Source organism: Trachinotus anak, unplaced genomic scaffold (assembly GCF_046630095.1).
Source record: "Trachinotus anak isolate AG129_WGS33_773 ecotype Australia unplaced genomic scaffold, CSIRO_AGI_Tana_v1 ptg000023l, whole genome shotgun sequence".
NCBI lineage: Eukaryota > Metazoa > Chordata > Actinopteri > Carangiformes > Carangidae > Trachinotus > Trachinotus anak.
Window position 1 is genome coordinate 8,606,789 of NW_027273874.1, and position 19,482 is coordinate 8,626,270.

Genomic DNA, 19,482 nt, shown 5'->3' on the forward strand with positions numbered 1-19,482 from the left:
TAAATACACTAAGTCAACTGAGCCTTGAAACAGTTTGGAAAATCCCAGCAGATGATGTCATAGCTTTAGAAGCTTCTGATAGGCTGATTGACATCATCTGAGTGAATAGGAGGTTTACCTGTGAGAGTATTTTAAGGCCTACCTTCAAACTCAAATAAAGAAATCAAGATGTCAGGACAATAATGGTGGACAAGTCTGGTTCTTCCTTCGGAGCAATTTCTAAACACTCGAAGGTTCCACGTTCATCTGTACAGACTAGAGGACACAAGTATAAACACCACGGAACCACGAGACCAGGAACGAGACGTGTTCTGTCTCCTAGACGTGAACGTACTTTGGTGAGAAAAGTTCAAACCAATCCCAGAACAACAGTAAAACCCCTGTGAAGATGCTGTGTAACAGGAAGCTGAAGGGTTATTGAGCTCTGCAGAACTCTGGGCTTTCACAGCCACTTCTACACTGTAGTAATCTTCAGGTGATTGTGCTTCTGCATCAGCATCATCACATAAACAGCTGACGTGAGTATTATGATTGATTTTCTATTATTAATATTCTTCCAAAGCCAAGTGGTGGAAGACTTGCAGAAGCTTGGGTCTATTGAAGTGAAAACCTTTAGTGTTTAATATAAAATTATCTAAATGAACTTTATTTTGATTTTTTTTTTTGTGTTATTTTATTTTGTTTGGTTTTGAGTTTGGCTCTTGAGGCTGCTGAAGCAGAAGACTGGAGGCCAGAGGATCACACTGAATAACATAAAATAAGTGTAGGAACGTCCCACTGGAGGAGGATGTTCACACATGAACAACATTTTTTCATTGACATGTTTTCCCTGTTTAGAGCCTTGACTGAGTAAAATGACAAGGACGGCTTCAGCAGGTTCACTTACAGTTTGAGTGAACTCCTCCTGCAGTATCGAATGTGGCCACTAGATGTCTCCATATTTCATTTTCAAACACTTCAAACCAGTGAACCTTGAAATGGTTTCATGAGATGAGTTGAACACAGAGTCTGAACCTCTCAGCTGGTCCCTCCCACACAGTTAGAACTGGTCGGGTTATAGAAAGACTTGTTTTTTTGTACACTTGTTTTTCAGACTCCCTGCCTCAGCGTGGCTCTTGCCTCTTTGATTACCTGCTCCACCCTGACCCGCCTCCTTCTGTGTTCCCTTCTCTCTGTGTTGGATCGTCTGTTTTGCTGGTTGAAGTCACTGTTTTTGTTTATGTTCTGCCCCCTGACCTTTCCCATCGATCCTGTCTGCCTGTCCCTGGCCCAGTTTTACTCAACTGATGTTTAATTTCCTTAAACAGATACGGGCAACTTAAATTACACGTTGAGTCCAAGAATTACAGGTCACAACTTCCTTTTGCTGCAGGAAAATTCAAATCAGGAACAGATTCAGGAACTGCTGGGACAAGAGACCAAACACAAAGCCTGACACTACCTGAATCTGTCCTCCAACCACAACGAAAATAGTCCTTTTTTCCTGGCTCATATGATATGATACATGCCTTCTTGGGGCCACCAAAGGGTTCCCGAGGGGTGCTTGAAATATCCCACAAGAGACACTGAAATGTCTTTTTTCTTTCAATATAACGTTGATAGGCTGGTTAGCTAATACTATTGGTTTAATTGATTTCCACCACCTCTGTCTTGGCAACAAAACTATTAAAACTGATTTATTTACAGTAGATGTGTAAATGATCAAGCACTTGTAGTCAATAGTATTTTCTGTCCCCCCACTTACTGTAGTAATAAAACAAATGTGAAGTTTATAATGTCACATCACACATAACAAGATTAACTATTTGTGTTATGTATTTCAATCTTTATTGCTCAATCCATTTAATGAATAACAGCTGGAAAAACGTTTGGGAAAGATATTATTGATAGTGTATGGTTGTGTGGTGCAACACATGAAAACACCAGTGGAATCCAGATTAAGTTAATCATGACAGTGGATTGACTGTGCAGTATTTGGTTGTGATGGTGCTTTCAACTTTAGGGGTACAGAAATAATGAAGTTGTTGTCACGTTTCTTTTACGATGTTGATCCAGCCCAAACCGTGGAAACGATAACGCAATAAACGGACCTCAGCGTCTGATGACAGGCTGTGCTCTGTTTATGGTGACGTTGGCGACGACTGCTTGTGTCATCATGTTGTACCAATAATAGCGCAGAACACTGCTCTTAGAGGTCACACAGGTACGTCTACGTCATCACGCGCGCACGCAGGCAGGCAGGTAGGGCGGTGTCGGAGGTGTGCAGCCCCTCTGCTGCTCGCTGTGCTCTCTGAAGTGTGCCCTGGCGATGGACCGACGGCTCACCTGCGCTTCTCACCTGTGCACCTTCATCCTCCGCCGGACTGTCTTTCCACTTTCACCCGTCCAAGGTAAACAGACACGCTGGAACAATTCTGAAGAAAGCGTCTTTGTTCTAAGATCTCTGTGCAGGTCATTGCAGGGGGGTTAATTTGCTATTTACACGTGAGATGTCGCTATTCTGGGAATTTTACTGCATCTAAACATGCATGTAAATCTTTAAACCGTGATGAACAGTTCTCTTGTCTGCTGCAAAGCGTCAAGAAATCTTAATGTTAGTAGAATTCAGCAGATAAATGAACGACCCTCTCTTCTTTTTACAGATTTCTACATTAGAAACATAAAAAGTGGATGAATGTGAAGAACAACATTCAGCTGAATTTCTTCTTTTCTCAGCACTTCTTGAAAATGCTTATTTATTTATTTTTCACTGTGATTATTTTATTATTATTATACCATCTCATGTTATATTAATGCCTTTCTACATTTTATATATTCCTTTTATGTATTTTCACTTGAAGCACTTGATGCATGTAATTATTATTATTATTATTGTTATTATCATTATATTTTATTTTGATATAACTGATACAGTATTAACCTGTTGATCCACTGACAGGCAGATTATTCTTATTTATTTATTTTCCGATGCATGTAACCATTAATCCTTTCCCTAAGGTCGAAGACCAGTGATAAACATACATTACTGTATCACTTCTATGGATCAGCCTTTTAAAGTGTCATTAGATGAATGTATTTGTTGTACAGTGTGTCCAGTAATGTTGGTTAGGAAATTATTTTAATGCATGTGAAACATCACGTCTGAAGATGTCTTGTTTTACCCTCCGTTGCTCAGGTCAGTCTCAGCTGATTGGTTCTTCTCAGCCAGTCGTGGCCACGGTAGGTGATGATGTCATCCTGCCGTGTCATGTGGAGCCTCGTCTCAATGTGGAGGAGCTGGTGGTGGAGTGGTGGAGGCCTGACGTCCCACCTGATCCTGGAGACCCTCTGAGCCACTACAGGTATGTTCACCGTTACCTCGACAACCAGGATGTGGAGGACATGAAGATCCCGTCATACGCTGGGAGGACGGTGCTGTTCAAAGACCAACTGAAACATGGGAATTTATCACTCAAGCTCATGAACGCGAAGCTGTCGGATGAAGGAAGATACCTGTGTGTCCTCCCACAGTTACAGAGCAAACAGAGAGCGACAGTCATCCAACTAAATGTTGGTGAGTTTCATCATTTATTTCATTTAAAGCAAAGTCAACACCCTTTGTTCTGAATATAACAGATATGTATATTTCATTGCTTATTTTATTCAGAGAGGATCTGAGCCTCTCTTGTGATTGGCTGACTGTTTTCTGAGCGATCCGATAAAAATGAAGCAGATTGCAGGTAAACCTAGACCTGCTTTATGGTCAAAAAACACATGGACATCTAACTTTATGCTATATGGACCTTTTTAAATATGAATTAATTCATTGTTCATTTAAAAAAGAATTTTTCAGAACCGAGGCCTGTTGAGTCCAGACCGACAGAGACAACGCCACAACCCGGAGGTCCCAAAACACCAGAAGAAGAAAGAGACTTTAATGGTAAAAACATCTTTAAAGTAAACAATCACTAAGGTCTCTATGTACAGGAACCATGGTGTCGTGGCCACGCTGCATATCTTTGCTGTTCTGACACCTGTGCAGGTAGAAATGATGAAGTAAATCTTTGAAGGTCCACAGACTGTCCTGCACTCATTGCTGAGACGGTTCCTGCTGAGCTGCAGCCTGACTGCCAGATAAACCGGTCAGACCGGTTCATGACCTCGTGATCAGGAAGTGCCAAATATGGCAGTGTTCAGAGCCCTCACCATCACAACTGTTCTTCATCTGACATGTTTTTTTCAGAGCTGACTCTGGATCACGTTCATGTTGTCTCTGTGGGTTTTTTAATCATCAGGTTCTTGGTCCAGATCAGGACTGATCCCCGCTGTGGTTGGTTTGCTGGTCCTGGTTTGTGCAGCTGTCGGATTTCTGCACAAACAGTGTCAAAGACCAGAGGTACGTCTGAGATTTTCAGTGTTTTCTTAAAAGCTGTAAAAACAAAATGAATAACATCTGGCTATTTTAACTGAGGTTTGACTGATTTTATCATCATCTAATTATGATAAATTAAATAATTATTAAATAATTTAAACAGAGTGTTGAAGTATTTGTTTGTTCAGGTTTTGATTAATCTTGTGTTATCTGTCCCTCTACTTCACAAAGTGTGAAACTGCCCCAATCCAACCAGCTTAGAGACTGTCCTCCAGAGTCTCTTGGCAAATGGATCTTCTGGTTAGTTTGAGGATTCAAACCAACCGCCCCTCCAGTCACAGCTGGACACAGTAGTAAGTCAGGCGAAGTGTGAACTTTGACCCTTGGAGCTGCTGTTCACTGTCTTGCCACCTGGAATAACCAGTATCCTCTGTGCAGGCTGCGTCAGGTGGGATTTAACCAGAGGACTGAGCTGCTGAGCAGGATGTAAAGCTGGACGTTTGAAGGTATCCACGACAACCACTGGTTTTCAGTTCAGCTTTAATCTCAGTTTGTCACTTGGAGCCAGGACTTTATGAAGAAGGGCGGGGAGTGAGGCCTGAGTGGATCAGGAAACACCACGACTCCACCGCAGACTGGGTGTAGCTTCTTGTCTCTGCACCACAGGAACTGTTGATCGTCTTTATCCTGCTGGCTGCTGCTGTGCTGTGTGCTGAGTGTCGGTTCTCAGTGTGTTATTGTTGATTACTACACCTCCGTACCACATACGTACCTCTGTCCATCCGTCCCAGTCTTTTGAGCTCTATCTCAGACTGGACTGGACATTCACTTGGACTCAAGGGTGAACTGATTAGATTTTTGTGGTCAAAGGTCAAGGGTCAAGGTCAGTGTGATCTCTCAAAACACATTTCTGGCCATAACTAATGAATTCATACACTAATTATAATACAACTTGACTCAAATGTCTAAAAGGATAAAATGAAGTGATGATGTTTTCTATCCAAATGGTCAAAGGTCAATTATCTCTGGGTGAATCTGAATTAATTTCTTTATGTTTCTTTGTTGGCACCTGTGGCCCCAAAGAAAGGACTGAGATGATATGATGTGAATCTGAACCTGTCTCCTCACTGTGTCTGTACTGAGGCTATTTATCTTTGCTCCAGTCACCACAGTGTCTCCATCATGATTCACCCAAACAAACACTGCACCCAAAGACATTTAAAACTAATAGAGACGACAGAAGTCTTTTTATTTATTCCTTAGTCGGTAACTTAGCAACAACGTTACAGATAAACAAATAATATACAGCATCAATCTTACTGATAATTTGACTTTTTTAAACATAAAACTCATAAACAAATGAACCATGTAACCTTCATCTTCATTTGAGCATCATGTTACAGTAGCCAGGAAACAGTAAAACAATACAACAGGACTAATAAAAAATGAGAATATTTGCAGTAATACTGGTCAGCTGTTCAGTGTAATACTTTGTGACACTCCTCCTCCTCCTTCTTCTTCCTTTTCTTCCTCCGAGCAGGAAACAGGACTCAACCCTCTGCTGTGAGATGATCAGAAGCTCTCCTCGAGCTGTGCTCGAGCTGCAGGAAGACAGTTTTGAGTGAAGCCATCATTTGAGTTGAAAATCTCTTTTTCTCCTGGAATTAAATTCCAAATCAGCAGCTTTAGACACAATATGAGAACCTGCTTCTGTTGCCATGTTTGAGCCCCAGCATCCTCCACATCATTCGGTCAAAGGATGAGGTGTCAGCAAAACACAGAAAACCAGTAATTTATGTTATTTCTTGTTGTTTCTTGTATCCATGACTGTTCAACATCCTTACCCATATTGTTATTAATGTAACCATGACAATGAAGATCCATTAATCTTAAGCAAGTACCTGATCTTATATTTGTTATATTTTTATTATATTTGTATGTTGTATAATTTATTATTGTATAGATTTTTTTTCTATTTTATGTTGTACAGTGTGTTCTTTATGCCTGATTATTTGCTGCTGTAACAGAAGAATTTCCCTGTTTGGGATCAATAAAGTAAATCTATCAATGTATCAATCTATCAATCTGTCTATCTAACTAACTAACCACAAACTTAGCTGTATGATTATTATTGTTACCATGGCAATGAAGGGCTGTTATGTGTGCTGCCATTGGGGATGCTATTTCCACATACACTCCTATGTACGGAAGCCGAGAAAGGCCATACTTGCAAATATTTTTTTATCCTGTAATCTTGAAATAACAAAGCTTGTTATCTTGAGATGATGTTATCATCAATTTTTTGTTTAACTGTTCCATTATCTTGAAGAAACAAAACTCAGATGCATTTGTCCAAAGCGACTTACAAGTGAAGGACAATAGTAAAGTTCAATGAGAAACCTTCATGTCAGTATTAGGTACAACATCTACTTAAGTGCTAGGAGACTGTATAAGGAAGTCCGTCAAAAGTGCTTATTGACATGTTAAGGTCTTTTGGATAATAATGGGATAATATCTTGATAAAACAAAAAATCATTTTCTCCAGATAATATCTTGTTATCTTGAGATAAGAAGCTTTTTATCTGGAGATAACATGATAGAAATATTTGCGAGTGTGTCCTTTCTCGTGTCCGTACTCATGGGTCGTATCAGAGGGTTGAAAACACAACCTGTGTGGTTGTTCCGGTTGTTTAGACTGGGTGTTGTAGTTTTTTTTAAATAAATTTTCTGATTATTACATATTTTATTTTACTAATATCAGGATTTTCAGAGATGTTCTTACCCCGAGCCACCTGCCGGTATATGTAAATGCTCACTATGATTACGATAGTGTTGAGAATTAACAGCAGGATGGTACACGGCAGAATCCAACTGGGAGACTGGGTTGACACCAGCGTGGGCAGATGAGTGGGCAGATGAGTGGGCAGATGAGTGGGCAGAAGAGCGGGACGGATGATTGTAGGTTTAGCTCTGACTGCGAAGAAGAAAACAACCATTATCAGACACTTTTAATTTGAATATAACACAAAAAAGTCCCTTTATCCATTTATTAAATATTGCAACAGGAGGACGTAATAAATAAGAGTAACTGTCATTCAACTTTTATCCTCATAACCAGATTTAATTGCTGTTTTCAGAGTAAGATGACATTTCTATTATTTGAATACATAGATTTGTCTTCACTGCCCCCAGATTTAGTCTTTTTTCTGTTGTGCTGGTGATGGACAGATCTGTAAGCTCTATAATGGTAGACTTAAACATATTACCTGGCTCCTGTTCTATTAATTCACTTAACTGTTCAATTGTGTTTTCTGTAAATTTAATTTCACAACATTGAGGCCTGAAACAGCTTCAAAGCCTTATCTGCACTGCCAGGATTAAAACTTAAAGGTCCCACACAGTCTAAAGGTAGATGTCCATGTGTTTGTGATTATAAAGCAGGTCTAGGTTCTATATTAATACAGTGAAAGTATCAAAGTGCCTTAAACCTGCATTCTATCGAATGACCACCAGGGGGCGAGACCACTGGTTGTAAAAAGAAGTCCCATTCTATGGAAGTCTATGAGAAAATGACTCTACTTCTCACTTGGTTTATTACCTCAGTTGACATTTTCATAACAAGTTTATGGTCTCAATCGCTCGTTTAAAGTTTAAAATAATAGTCCCATTAAGAGGAAAATAGACGATGAAGCAGGGTATGTATTGGGGCGTGGCTAATGTATGATTGACACATGGTGACTTGTCAATCAAGAGCAGTCCCTTTTCCCAAATAACCAGAAAAACACTGTGGACATGATCTTAGTTCCCCAGTGGGAGCTATGCCCCCCAGCACAAATAAAGGACCATTGTATATACAAGGCAGAGCATCATCATCACCTCTCACTGTCAGCCAGCTCTCAGGAGACTGTCCTTTTGACGGGTGTTCACACTTGTAGAAACCTTCATCAGACTTGGACACCGCTGGAAGGATCATCTTCCCAGAGCTCTCAGTGCCAATGAACACATCATTCTTGTAGAATCGAGTTTGGAAATCTGATGTAGATTCATGATCGTTTTTTCCTTTGTAGGAACAGCCGAGTGTCACCGTCTCTCCCTCCATCACAGGAAGTGTGGGGCTCTCCAGGATCACACCATCTGAAACATGGTGTTCGGACTTTATTCATGAGCAGCTGAGTTTCTAAGTCTGACAGTGCAGCAGATTAGGAAAGCATGAAATCAACACAAATAAGCTCCAAGCACATTTGGTATTACCGCTCACTGTGATGTTGATGGTGTTGCTGCACTCTCCCCGCGTAGACTCACACCAGTAGACTCCAGTGTCTGTTAAGTCTGGATACTCAATCATGCAGGAGGAGTTACCTGGGATTGCCCAGCCGAACTGGCATGGCTGAGACATCTTGTAGGTGGTGTTTCTCCTCACGGTCCAGCCGCTGGAGTTGGCTGGCGTTGCACACGTCAGGGAGATTGCTTCATACAGAAAGAACTGAGATTTGTGGGGAGTGATGCTCAGTGTGGCTGCACAGGGGCGGTGGAACGGGAGAGAGTTATCAATGGATTTTTTGTCTGTGTCCATAGTTGTTTCATATGTTTTCAATGCAGGGACTGCAATGGTCACACCTGCAATAAGTTTTTTGGACACTTGGGGGCAGCAGAAGCAAGTCGAGGAAACACACAGACATATCTTTTTTTAGTTTGTGTTACAAACTTCTAAGCCAAAGGTGCTTATGTACACATCCAGCAGTTATTGAGAAAAATGATCATCAGCTTTTACTCTTCATGCAGCTGCTGCAAAATATTTTTTTAAATCATAGATTCACTGAAATGATGTCATGTGAGAGGAGTTGTGTGTGAGAAACCCACCAACCATGCATCTACACTTGTTCTAGTACAACACCACATTAACACCACATTAACCAAGATGTTCTGAAGTGATGCTTCAGACTGTGGCTGCGTACCAGCCATACACTATAAATAACAAGACAAACATTATCCTCTAACGTTCTCTGTGATTGTTCAGTTGCAAAGCCTTTGTCAGACAATGTCACCATTATAAAATAAAACTTGCTAACACAACTCTGGCTGTGCACAGCTGCTAGGGTGCAAAAACTTTTTCACTACCAGGGGCGGCTGCATAGAACACCTCAGGTTTTCTAATGAAGTATGACACTTAAGTTTAATTCGCTAGTTCCTTAGCCGACTGACATAAGACATTTACAGCAACGAAAGAGACTTTGCAGCTCTAAAATCTTACAGTTTCCATGGGGAGGGTGTTGAGCAGGCTGGTTGAAACTGTTTGAATGCAGCACATCTGACTGGAAAGATCATGTGGCTGTGGTTAGTCTGAACTTTGGTTGCTAAGGTCTTTTGTGCCACAGTGTAGTTGACTTTAAGTGATTACTTTGCCTAAGTATAAGAGCAAGATGAGCAAAAAGCCTTAAATAGATTTCATTTCACACAACACTTGGATAAGATTTTCATTAAAGTCTGAGTTCAGGTTTCCTTAAAATAAAAATGGTTGCACACTTAAATATTTAAGGCTTTCTCCTTATCTCTGCTTTTATACCTAAGTACTCCTTAAGTACAGCCCCCAGCTAAGGAGAAATTAAACCTTAAGTGTCCTACTTAAGTTGGACAAAATACTGAAATATTTACTGTAAATACTGAAGTGGTTGGCAGATGAGTGGGGGAACAGAAAGAGCAATAGAAACAGAATAACTCACAGAGCAGTAGGCAGACAGATGCGACCTCCATTCTGTGTGGACCCCTTCTAAAACAGCTTTACCCAGACATCCACCACATCCTAGCCCAACACAGGAAACCACGTGGTACAGTAGGCTGTTGCTGACGAATCAAACGTAGAAAAAAGTCACCAATCTGAAAGAAATTCATAAATTCTTTAAATGCCTTGTTTTGGTCAAGCAACAGTCAAAATCAGAGAATCTGAAGATCTGAGAAATTATTTCAATTCCTAATTGATTGTCAAAATAGTTGCAGGTTATTTTTCTGGTGGTCAACTAATAAATGTGTTGACTGACTGTTGCAGCTCTACGTACAGTCAGTGGCACCAAACGTTTTACAGGTCGTTGATGATCTTTTACTGGCTGTAGTTCAGTAAAAGGAAACAGTCTTGGCCACAGGAGACATGATCTGTGTTGTTAACATGGCAGTGAAACAGGAAACGAAGCAGCCATGTAAACCACCTCAATAGAGATGGTGACTCAAAGTCATGTGAGAAACTCTCTTAGGGTGCATGTAATTTTTTCTGGCGAACAATGTCCTGTGGACTGTTCACTGCTTTAAGGACAAAACCCAGATAACAGGATGTAGATCCAACACTTATCTCCTAACTGAAGTAAGACCAAGAAAAAGAAGTGTTAATATCTGACTAAAGGTTTGCAGCTTGTCTTGTTCCCCCTTGTGGCTGAAAGTGTTACTTGCACCTACAGCATCAATATTAATGAACAATATGCTTAATGACAATTTTTTTTTTAAATAAAACTTTAACAGCGCCATCAGAAATGGGGAAAATTGTAAGGTAATTGTAAAATTGTAAAATCTGCCCTTTTTTTTTAACCCAGGTTCTCCTTGATTGCTGATTGGATATCGGGAGCAATAATAACTTCAGTTTTATCTGCATTTAACTGTAGGGAACTGTTTGACATCCGGTTCTTAATTACATTTAAAAGAAATATTCAAAGTGGAATTTAAATGGAACAAAATCAGAAACAAACTAAAAACTCAAGTCAAATCTGGACAGGTTCAGATGAAGGGATTTAAAAGATGTCAGTGATTCAGATTCAGACTAAATAACAGGTCAGACGTGTAAACAGGAAGAAGATCAAGAGTATCTCAAAATCAAATCTGAACCAAGCCGGAACCAGGTCAGAGTGAAGGAGACAGAACAAGAGTAAACAACTGTCTGTGATGAAAGTCTGATTCCTCCCTCCCACCTGGAAGAGAAAGAGAAAGTGTTTACCTGTTGTCTGGAGGCGGCTGATCATCTGACCGCCTTAAAACAAATCCACCAACCTCGTTTCCTTCATTTCTGTCTGAGCAGCGCTGGTTTCTACCAAATCTTCACCCGGCACCATGAAGTTAATCCTGGTCCTCCTGCTGTCAGGTCTCAGGGCGGCACAGGGAACAGGTGAGTTACTTCCTTATTGCAGGGATTTGGTTGTTGACTGACTTTTTTAGTCTTTCCTGTTATGGGTCAGTTCCGAGGGGCCGATCAGCTTTCAGCACCTTCTGAGGTCTGGAAAGAAAATATTCACTAGTTCATCTTTAAGTTAAAGTTGGTTTCGACAGAATCTTAGAGAAACAATAGAAATATTTTATTCTCAAACCAAACGGACAGTCGCTTTAAATGCTGCAACAAGAGCGCAGGCTGGGCTGAACGTTGATGGGGGGACAATGACCCCCACCACCTCTCACCTCTTATTCATGCTGTCAACCGAATTATTTATTAACATATAAAATCTGTATTTACATTTCAGAAAAACTAAAGAAGTAACAGATCAAAGACTCAAAGAAAGTTAACTTTAGGAAGAGAAAGAGAGAAAGAGAGAGAGAGAAATCAAATAATATTTTTACTTTTTTTTTTTTACATTAACGTTTTTATATTCAGGGGCCAGTTCCCTTATTTTTTAAAGGTGAGTTCACCACCTGTTACTGATGCTCCAGGTGGGAAAGGCTGCTAGTGTCTCTGTTTGGTGGCTGTTCATGTTCTTTGAAGTACAGAATGATGTTATCTGTGCTGTGAGGTTCAGCCAATAGAAAAAGGGGAATTATCAGAATTGCTACGTTTCTGCCCAGGCTTGTGTTTGGGCCTGACAGCGCTGCTAACCCACGCATCTGATCTGATCTTACCCACCACATCCAAATCAGTCGTCTGTAGAGAGATGAGGGCACTGCCTTCCCTCCAAACAGGACAAACAGGTTTCGTCACTGGTGGCGAATTGTCCCTGCTGTCTGTATAATCCCATATGCTGCACACAATTCATGGAAATGTAACATCCGCTCAGCTGGTTTGGTGAGCTGCTGATGCTCTGGCTAAACCACAGTTTTCTGATGGGTTGGGTTTGAACATCAACCACAAAATGTCACAAAGATATTTCAAGGAAGTTTGATCATTTTATTCTCAGCACTTATAAAGTCCTTGTTTGTTTTTGGCCCAGACACAGAGTCACAGACAGACAATGGTACAAGTACAAAAAAGTGTCATACAGACATAACTTGTTCAAAGTATTGAATCTTTAAAGAGGTCAGTGTTAAAACTCCATCTGCTTGTTGAGTTTGATCAGGTCAGTTTTACTTTTAGAGTAAAGTCTGAGAAACACTCAAAGGTTAACGCTAACATCAGAAGATATAATTATGGTTTTAAGAACATCTCCTCTCTCAAGCTTCTCTCTGTAGCCAGTCAGCCAATCAGAGGAGAGGATCTGAGCCTCTCTTCTGATTGGCTGACTGTTTTCTGAGTGATCAAATAAAAATACAGCAGATTTCAGGTAAACACTGAGAGAAACCAAATCCTGCAAGGTTGGACGGTGGATCCAGGTGGGCGGGGCTTGGGACGTGGCTGAGGGCAGGGACTGCTTTGTTGTGCTTTGAAGTCTGTATATTGTGTCCTAATGAAAGAGCGTGTTCAATGGTCAAATCCAGTGTTTGTTTCCTCATATGAACCAAATGTGACTGGATCAGTCACAGTTACAGCAGCAGTCGGTGATGACATCATTCTTCCGTGCTCCTTGCAACCTCCACACGACGTGACGACTCAACGAGTGGACTGGAAACTCAATGAAAGAACAGTTCACACCTATCGAAGCAGGGAGGACTATCTGGATGGTCAAGATGTGAACTTCAAAGACAGAACGTCTCTCTTCAAAGATGAAATAGCAAAAGGAAACATTTCACTAAAACTGATCAATGTAACAGGAAAAGATGCAGGAACTTACACCTGCAGTGTGCTCGAACGTAAAATTCCTGTCATCAAGGCCAATGTTACCCTCACTGTTAGTAAGTATATCTGATCATATTAAAATGAGATACATGTTATATTTGTAATAAAGATATTTTTGCACTTCAACACAAAACGCACAATTACAATTTAACATTTTCAACTGATCCAGGGGGGAGACATGAAGAAACAAAAGATCCCAGTAAGTAAATATCTTCAGTTTTATTTGTTTGCATCCCTTTTATTCTATCACCAACCATCAGATACTTTTCTTGTTTGTCATTATTTTATCACATATTTTAATATTTTATTTCCCTCACAAACACAGAGCCTGATACATCAATCACAGACTGTAAGTACAAACGCTGCTGTCTTTACTGAAGCTGTAGTCTACGTGTTGAGTTTGACTTGAAGACACCTGAGCAGGAGAAGCAGGTGTGGAAGTAAAGAATCATGTTTTCCTCTATTTTTCAGGGATTCTTTACCCTGTTTTCCTCATCATAGCTGCTGCAGCCCTAGGTTCTATTATCTGTGTTGTCCAGCGGAGACGCAGGAACTCCAGTAAGTCACAAATGTCTCCTCTCTTCATTTCCTCCATCTAAAAGGATGGGTTCTACATTTCTAAGTCTTTCTTATATAAAAATCCTGGTGCCCATATGTGCGTAGATGGAGCACTGTTCATAATTTTTCAATCATATCTGGATGTAAGATATATATTAATATGGTTGTGGTCTGTGAGTGGTGTAAATGAACCCTGTGGTTTAGTCCATAATGAAACAGGCTACGTTTGCTTGCCTCAGCCTGATCAGTCCTATCAGTTACTTTATATCTTCACAGCAAGTTGGGTATCTACATGTTGTTTCTCTTTTTGCTGACATTTGATCAGTGCAGGAAAATGTTTTCCAAACTGTTCATACTAAATCAAATGTTCCTGCCTGGTGCAGATGCAGCTCCAGCCTCAGAAGAGCTGCCCCCCCCTTCTCCAACCAGTGATGTAGCCCTTCTCCAGCCTGATGCTTGGGAACAGACTCATGGTGAGTAAGATTGAAGAGCTGCTGAAAACTGTTAAATGGTATCGATATGTCTACACAGTGTTATACTTTCAGTATTGGTGTGGCCTGTGGTGGTGGTGGGGCCCTAAATGGGGCCCTAGATCTGAACTTGAGCATTTGTTGATCAGAGTGGTCAAAGAAGAGAAAATGCTGATGATGCTCCAACAAATCTCCTGTTTTTTGACGTGAAGGTCAAAGACAAGAGAGGAGAGAAAGCAGCAGCCAGAACCAAGAGGACAACACTGACAACACTCTGTGAGCACATGACCCAGCTACCAAAGGCCAATCAACAGAGTGTGGAGCCTTTTATTTCAGACAGACCTGTTTTAATCCCCTGCTTCCTGTGAAACACCCTGGCTGATCAGGATTACCTGGATTTCACACTAAACTCAGATAATTTCATTAAAGCCAAAGTGTTTGCCACAGTTACAAAAGTTTCATCCATGATTTCCAACAATATCATGTAAAAATGATGTTCCAGTTATTCTGCAGAGTGCTGACTTTTTTTTATATGTGAATGATGGTTTTGTGCAGGTGCAGAGAAATTCTCATTGTTATCAGTGTGATTTTTGATAAACCAAGTTTTCTTTCTTCTTCTTTTGTCTTTTTTGTACCACACATTCATGTCATATCTCAATGAACTTGTCAGTTTAATTTCTGCACCTGATGATGCTAGAGCAAGCTTCGGGTCCTTGAGCAGTTGTTTCAGACATATATGATATATCAGTATAAAATGGAGCGTTCCAGTAAATGTACTTTATCAGTTACTCATGCTAACACCAAACCTTTGTGCCACTGTTGGTTGAAAGCTGTGTTTGAACTATTGGAACTACTCTGATCAGGCTGGACAGGTTGTCTGGATCCCGTCCAAACCGTGTAATATATATATATACTACAATACTACTATGATGAGTACTGCATTTTGTGACGTTCTCAGGAAGAGTTTTACATCATGGCCGATGTGTCTTTTCTCCAACAGCAGACACTGAACCGTCCTGACCCATGTTCACATCACTGCATGGAGCCTCTGTTTACTGTGAACTGAACCTGTTGTGACCCTGATTCAGAACCTGTGTTTGTCTCTGAGTGACTTTGTGTTTCTTGTGCTGTTCTCCCTCCCTGTCTGAGGGTGGTGCTGTTAACCTGTGCTGTGTGTGAACTGGAGACTGATGTTATTTTAAACTGGGACCTGGAGGTCCTGGCTCCCAGCCATACTGTGCCATGCTCTCTGTTGTACGTAATGTAAATATCTAAATATATAATAAATCAACTGTTTGCTTTGGGATTCTGCTGTGATTTTGTTCCTCCTTGGGGAAGGAGGGGGGTCCATTTTTGCCTGAACAACTTTTGAATGAACAATTTTCACCTGTATTGGAGACAAATTTAACCAGGAGGATCTGAACTTTGAACCTTTTTTTCCCCCAAGAATCTCAACTCACAACTGACATTTACACAAGTTATTTTTATGAATCACTCATGAACGTCTTACATTTCTAGTCCTCCCTCTTACTGAGACAGGAAGGAAGAAATATTTTGCAAGGAGAAAATACACTGATACACAAGGTGGTGGTATTTTCTAATAACACTTTTTATTAAGTTTTTATGAGTTAACAAGGTAGCTAATAGCTTTATTAGTGGTTCTCCTTGAATTATTGTAATTAAAAAAATTAAAGTAAACATTAATAATCGATAGAGTAATGACAGTAATTCAGAACTACATACTTGATGGACACTGAAGAGAACTTGATTGATTAACATGGATTTTTAAAGATTTATTTTGTTTGAACTAATCATAATGAAAAAATGCAAGAGCAACTCAACAAAGTTAGAGTCATTGATGTTCTTATATATATTGAATATTGGTATTATGTTTGAGTGATTACTATGGCAGCTGGTTTTTCATGACTGGTCCCATCATGAATTCTCCAGTTTGATGTGTGTACTATACACATTGTACCTGATGAAACCTGGCAGGTTGAATTAATAACATATCAGAAGTAACCTGCCAAGTTAAAAAATAACAGCAGCAAACAATGGAGCTGAAAAATGAAGTTGAACAGAAGACCTAAAGAAAAGTCGTGTGTGGGTATTTCCCAGCCTGCTCTACTCCAGACTTTCAGATTCCTTTAAAAAGCTGCTTGTCAGTTTGTCATTGTTGTATAAGTTCTAAAGCAAACCTGAGCAGGTATGCTAGAACAGGGGTGGTGGTGTTTAGCAGCTAAGGCGTGACACAGGAAAGCACCAGCGCTGCATGAGATAATAAAATCATGTGACTTTCACTAACAAGTCTACAGTGAAAATCTACAGTATGTTATGAAACACTGACATGAGAAGTCAAATTCAGAGTTGGTAATAACACCACCCAGGACAGGCCCACCCAGGCTACTTGGTATTAGCCTCTGAGAACATTATTAGAAGATTATGATTGTGCTTTTCCAGATTTGTAAGCAAACAGTCGGTGTAGAAATATATTTTCTTTGTCATCCTCTGAACATGGGACCATAGTCAGTATAAGGAACATGCACTTATATATTTATATGATACTTATCCCAAGTTTTCTGGGGGTATTGTAAGACTTATTGCGGTGCCCTGAAATAAGCCCTTTTTTAACCCAGGTTCTGCTTGATTGCTGATTGGATGTCAGGAGCAATAATGATGACTTCAGTTTTATCTGCATTTAACTGTAGGGAACTGTTTGACATCCAGTTCTTAATTGTGTTTAAAAGAAGCCGGGTGTCTGAGACAGATGGAAGATCTCTGCCTGACAAGACTGTGGGAATAAAATATTAAACATGTAACTGGGACCAAGAGCCTTCAAAGTGACCACAAATAACTTAAAATCAACTCTGAAAAGGGCGAGAGTGAGGAAGATGGAACAAGCCCGGCAGCTGATCTCTGTTCAATCTGGAGCTGATTTGTTTTTAGCTATGTTGCAATAATCAAGGCGTGGCGTAACATATAATTAGCCTACTCTCTGTGAGGAGTAAATAAAGTCTGATTCCTCCCTCCCACCTGGAAGAGAAAGAGAAAGTGTTTACCTGTTGTCTGGAGGCAGCTGATCATCTGACCGACTTAAAACAAATCCACCAACCTCGTTTCCTTCATTTCTGTCTGAGCAGCGCTGGTTTCTACCAAATCTTCACCCAGCACCATGAAATTAGTCCTGGTCCTCCTGCTGTCAGGTCTCAGGGCGGCACAGGGAACAGGTGAGTTACTTCCTTATTGCAGGGATTTGGTTGTTGACTGACTTTTTTAGCCTTTGTTGTTATGGGTCAGTTCCGAGGGGCTGATCAGCTTTCAGCACCTTCTGAGGTCTGGAAAGAAAATATTCACTAGTTCATCTTTAAGTTAAAGTTGGTTTCGACAGAATCTTAGAGAAACAGTACAAATATTTTATTCTCAAACCAAACGGACAGTCGCTTTAAATGCTGCAACAAGAGCGCAGGCTGGGCTGAATGTTGATGGGGGGACAATGACCCCCACCACCTCTCACCTCTTATTAATGCTGTCAACCGAATTATTTATTAACATATAAAATCTGTATTTACATTTCATAAAAACTAAAGAAGTAACAGATCAAAGACTCAAAGAAAGTTAACTTTAGGAAGAGAAAGAGAGAAAGAGAGTGAGAGAAATCAAATAATATTTTTACTTTTTTTTTTTTACATTAACGTTTTTATATTCAGGGTCCAGTTCCCTTTTTTTTTTAAAGCTGACTCCACCTTGAGCAGCCACACCAGTGAGATGCTGCTGGTGTTGTTAATGTGAGGCTGGTTTTCATGTGACATCACTGTGGCTGCTCAAGGTGAGTTCACCACCTGTTACTGATGCTCCAGGTGGGAAAGGCTGCTAGTGTCTCTGTTTGGTGGCTGTTCATGTTCTTTGAAGTACAGAATGATGTTATCTGTGCTGTGAGGTTCAGCCAATAGAAAAAGGGGAATTATCAGAATTGCTACGTTTCTGCCCAGGCTTGTGTTTGGGCCTGACAGCGCTGCTAACCCACGCATCTGATCTGATCTTACCCACCACATCCAAATCAGTCGTCTGTAGAGAGATGAGGGCACTGCCTTTCCTCCAAACAGGACAAACAGGTTTCGTCACTGGTGGCGAATTGTCCCTGCTGTCTGTATAATCCCATATGATGCACACAATTCATGGAAATGTAACATCCGCTCAGCTGGTTTGGTGAGCTGCTGATGCTCTGGCTAAACCACAGTTTTCTGATGGGTTGGGTTTGAACATCAACCACAAAATGTCACAAAGATATTTCAAGGAAGTTTGATCATTTTATTCTCAGCACTTATAAAGTCCTTGTTTGTTTTTGGCCCAGACACAGAGTTACAGACAGACAATGGTACAAGTACAAAAAAGTGTCATACAGACATAACTTGTTCAAAGTATTGAATCTTTAAAGAGGTCAGTGTTAAAACTCCATCTGCTTGTTGAGTTTGATCAGATCAGTTTTACTTTTAGAGTAAAGTCTGAGAAACACTCAAAGGTTAACGCTAACATCAGAAGATATAATTATGGTTTTAAGAACATCTCCTCTCTCAGGCTTCTCTCTGTAGCCAGTCAGCCAATCAGAGGAGAGGATCTGAGCCTCTCTTCTGATTGGCTGACTGTTTTCTGAGTGATCAAATAAAAATAGAGCAGATTTCAGGTAAACATTCAGAGAAACCAAATCCTGCAAGGTTGGATGGTGGGTACAGGTGGGCGGGGCTTGGGACGTGGCTGAGGGCAGGGACTGCTTTGTTGTGCTTTGAAGTCCTGACGGCTGGTTTTAAGGCTCAGTGTCTGAATACAGGCTGTGTGCATTTCTCTGTGGACTGAGGCTTTGATACTTTCACAGTATTAATAATAAACCTGCTTTATAATCACAAACACTTGGACATCTACCTTTAGACTGGATGGAGCTTTAAAGTGAGTGGCTGCCATTTTTGATTCGAGTGAAGTTTTTATAAGAGCCCTTCGTCCATGATCTCAGTATACCCAACAACTAATATTTGTATGTAATATGCATGAATGAGCCTTTCTCGTTTTCACACTTGGATTGAAACTTGGCTATAGATTTATATAGCTAAGTCTGTAAATTGTGTCCTAATGAAAGAGCTTGAAACATAATGTCT

The 19,482-nt window shown here is 40.4% G+C and overlaps 3 protein-coding genes across 9 annotated transcripts in view; 2 read left to right on the forward strand and 1 right to left on the reverse strand.

The window, feature by feature from the left end:
- LOC139607053 (myelin-oligodendrocyte glycoprotein-like) lies at positions 1 to 6,029 on the forward strand. 3 transcript variants are annotated; one of them, XR_011684764.1, is made up of 8 exons: positions 1 to 518; positions 2,195 to 2,390; positions 3,176 to 3,553; positions 3,833 to 3,919; positions 4,275 to 4,375; positions 4,583 to 4,704; positions 4,790 to 4,857; positions 5,892 to 6,029. XR_011684764.1 is itself a non-coding variant. In XM_071459654.1 (6 exons), the coding sequence occupies exons 2-6, from the start codon at positions 2,309 to 2,311 to the stop codon at positions 4,610 to 4,612; spliced, it is 678 nt and encodes a 225-aa protein (XP_071315755.1). In that variant the 5' UTR covers positions 1 to 518; positions 2,195 to 2,308; the 3' UTR covers positions 4,613 to 4,761. The 3 variants fall into 3 exon arrangements, 1 of the variants encoding a protein (XP_071315755.1); XR_011684765.1 differs by lacking the exon at positions 1 to 518 and having other exon boundaries at positions 584 to 2,390; XM_071459654.1 differs by lacking the exons at positions 4,790 to 4,857; positions 5,892 to 6,029 and having other exon boundaries at positions 4,583 to 4,761.
- On the reverse strand, positions 5,575 to 11,499 carry LOC139607045 (sialoadhesin-like). Of its 5 annotated transcripts, none has more exons than XM_071459633.1 (6): positions 11,328 to 11,451; positions 10,072 to 10,225; positions 8,603 to 8,866; positions 8,228 to 8,485; positions 7,134 to 7,325; positions 5,575 to 5,952 (listed from the first exon to the last, which is right to left on the reverse strand). In XM_071459633.1, the coding sequence occupies exons 2-6, from the start codon at positions 10,100 to 10,102 to the stop codon at positions 5,924 to 5,926; spliced, it is 774 nt and encodes a 257-aa protein (XP_071315734.1). In that variant the 5' UTR covers positions 10,103 to 10,225; positions 11,328 to 11,451; the 3' UTR covers positions 5,575 to 5,923. The 5 variants fall into 5 exon arrangements, with proteins under 5 accessions (XP_071315734.1, XP_071315732.1, XP_071315733.1 ...); XM_071459631.1 differs by having other exon boundaries at positions 5,871 to 6,009; positions 11,381 to 11,499; XM_071459632.1 differs by having other exon boundaries at positions 5,871 to 6,009; positions 8,603 to 8,818.
- The window catches only part of LOC139606641 (butyrophilin-like protein 2), a 19,433-nt gene continuing 11,180 nt past the window's right edge, over positions 11,230 to 19,482 (forward strand). Inside the window, exon 1 of the mRNA XM_071458902.1 lies at positions 11,230 to 11,495. Coding sequence (XP_071315003.1) covers positions 11,441 to 11,495 — 55 coding nt within the window. The 5' untranslated portion in view covers positions 11,230 to 11,440. The remainder of the gene's footprint in view (positions 11,496 to 19,482) is intronic.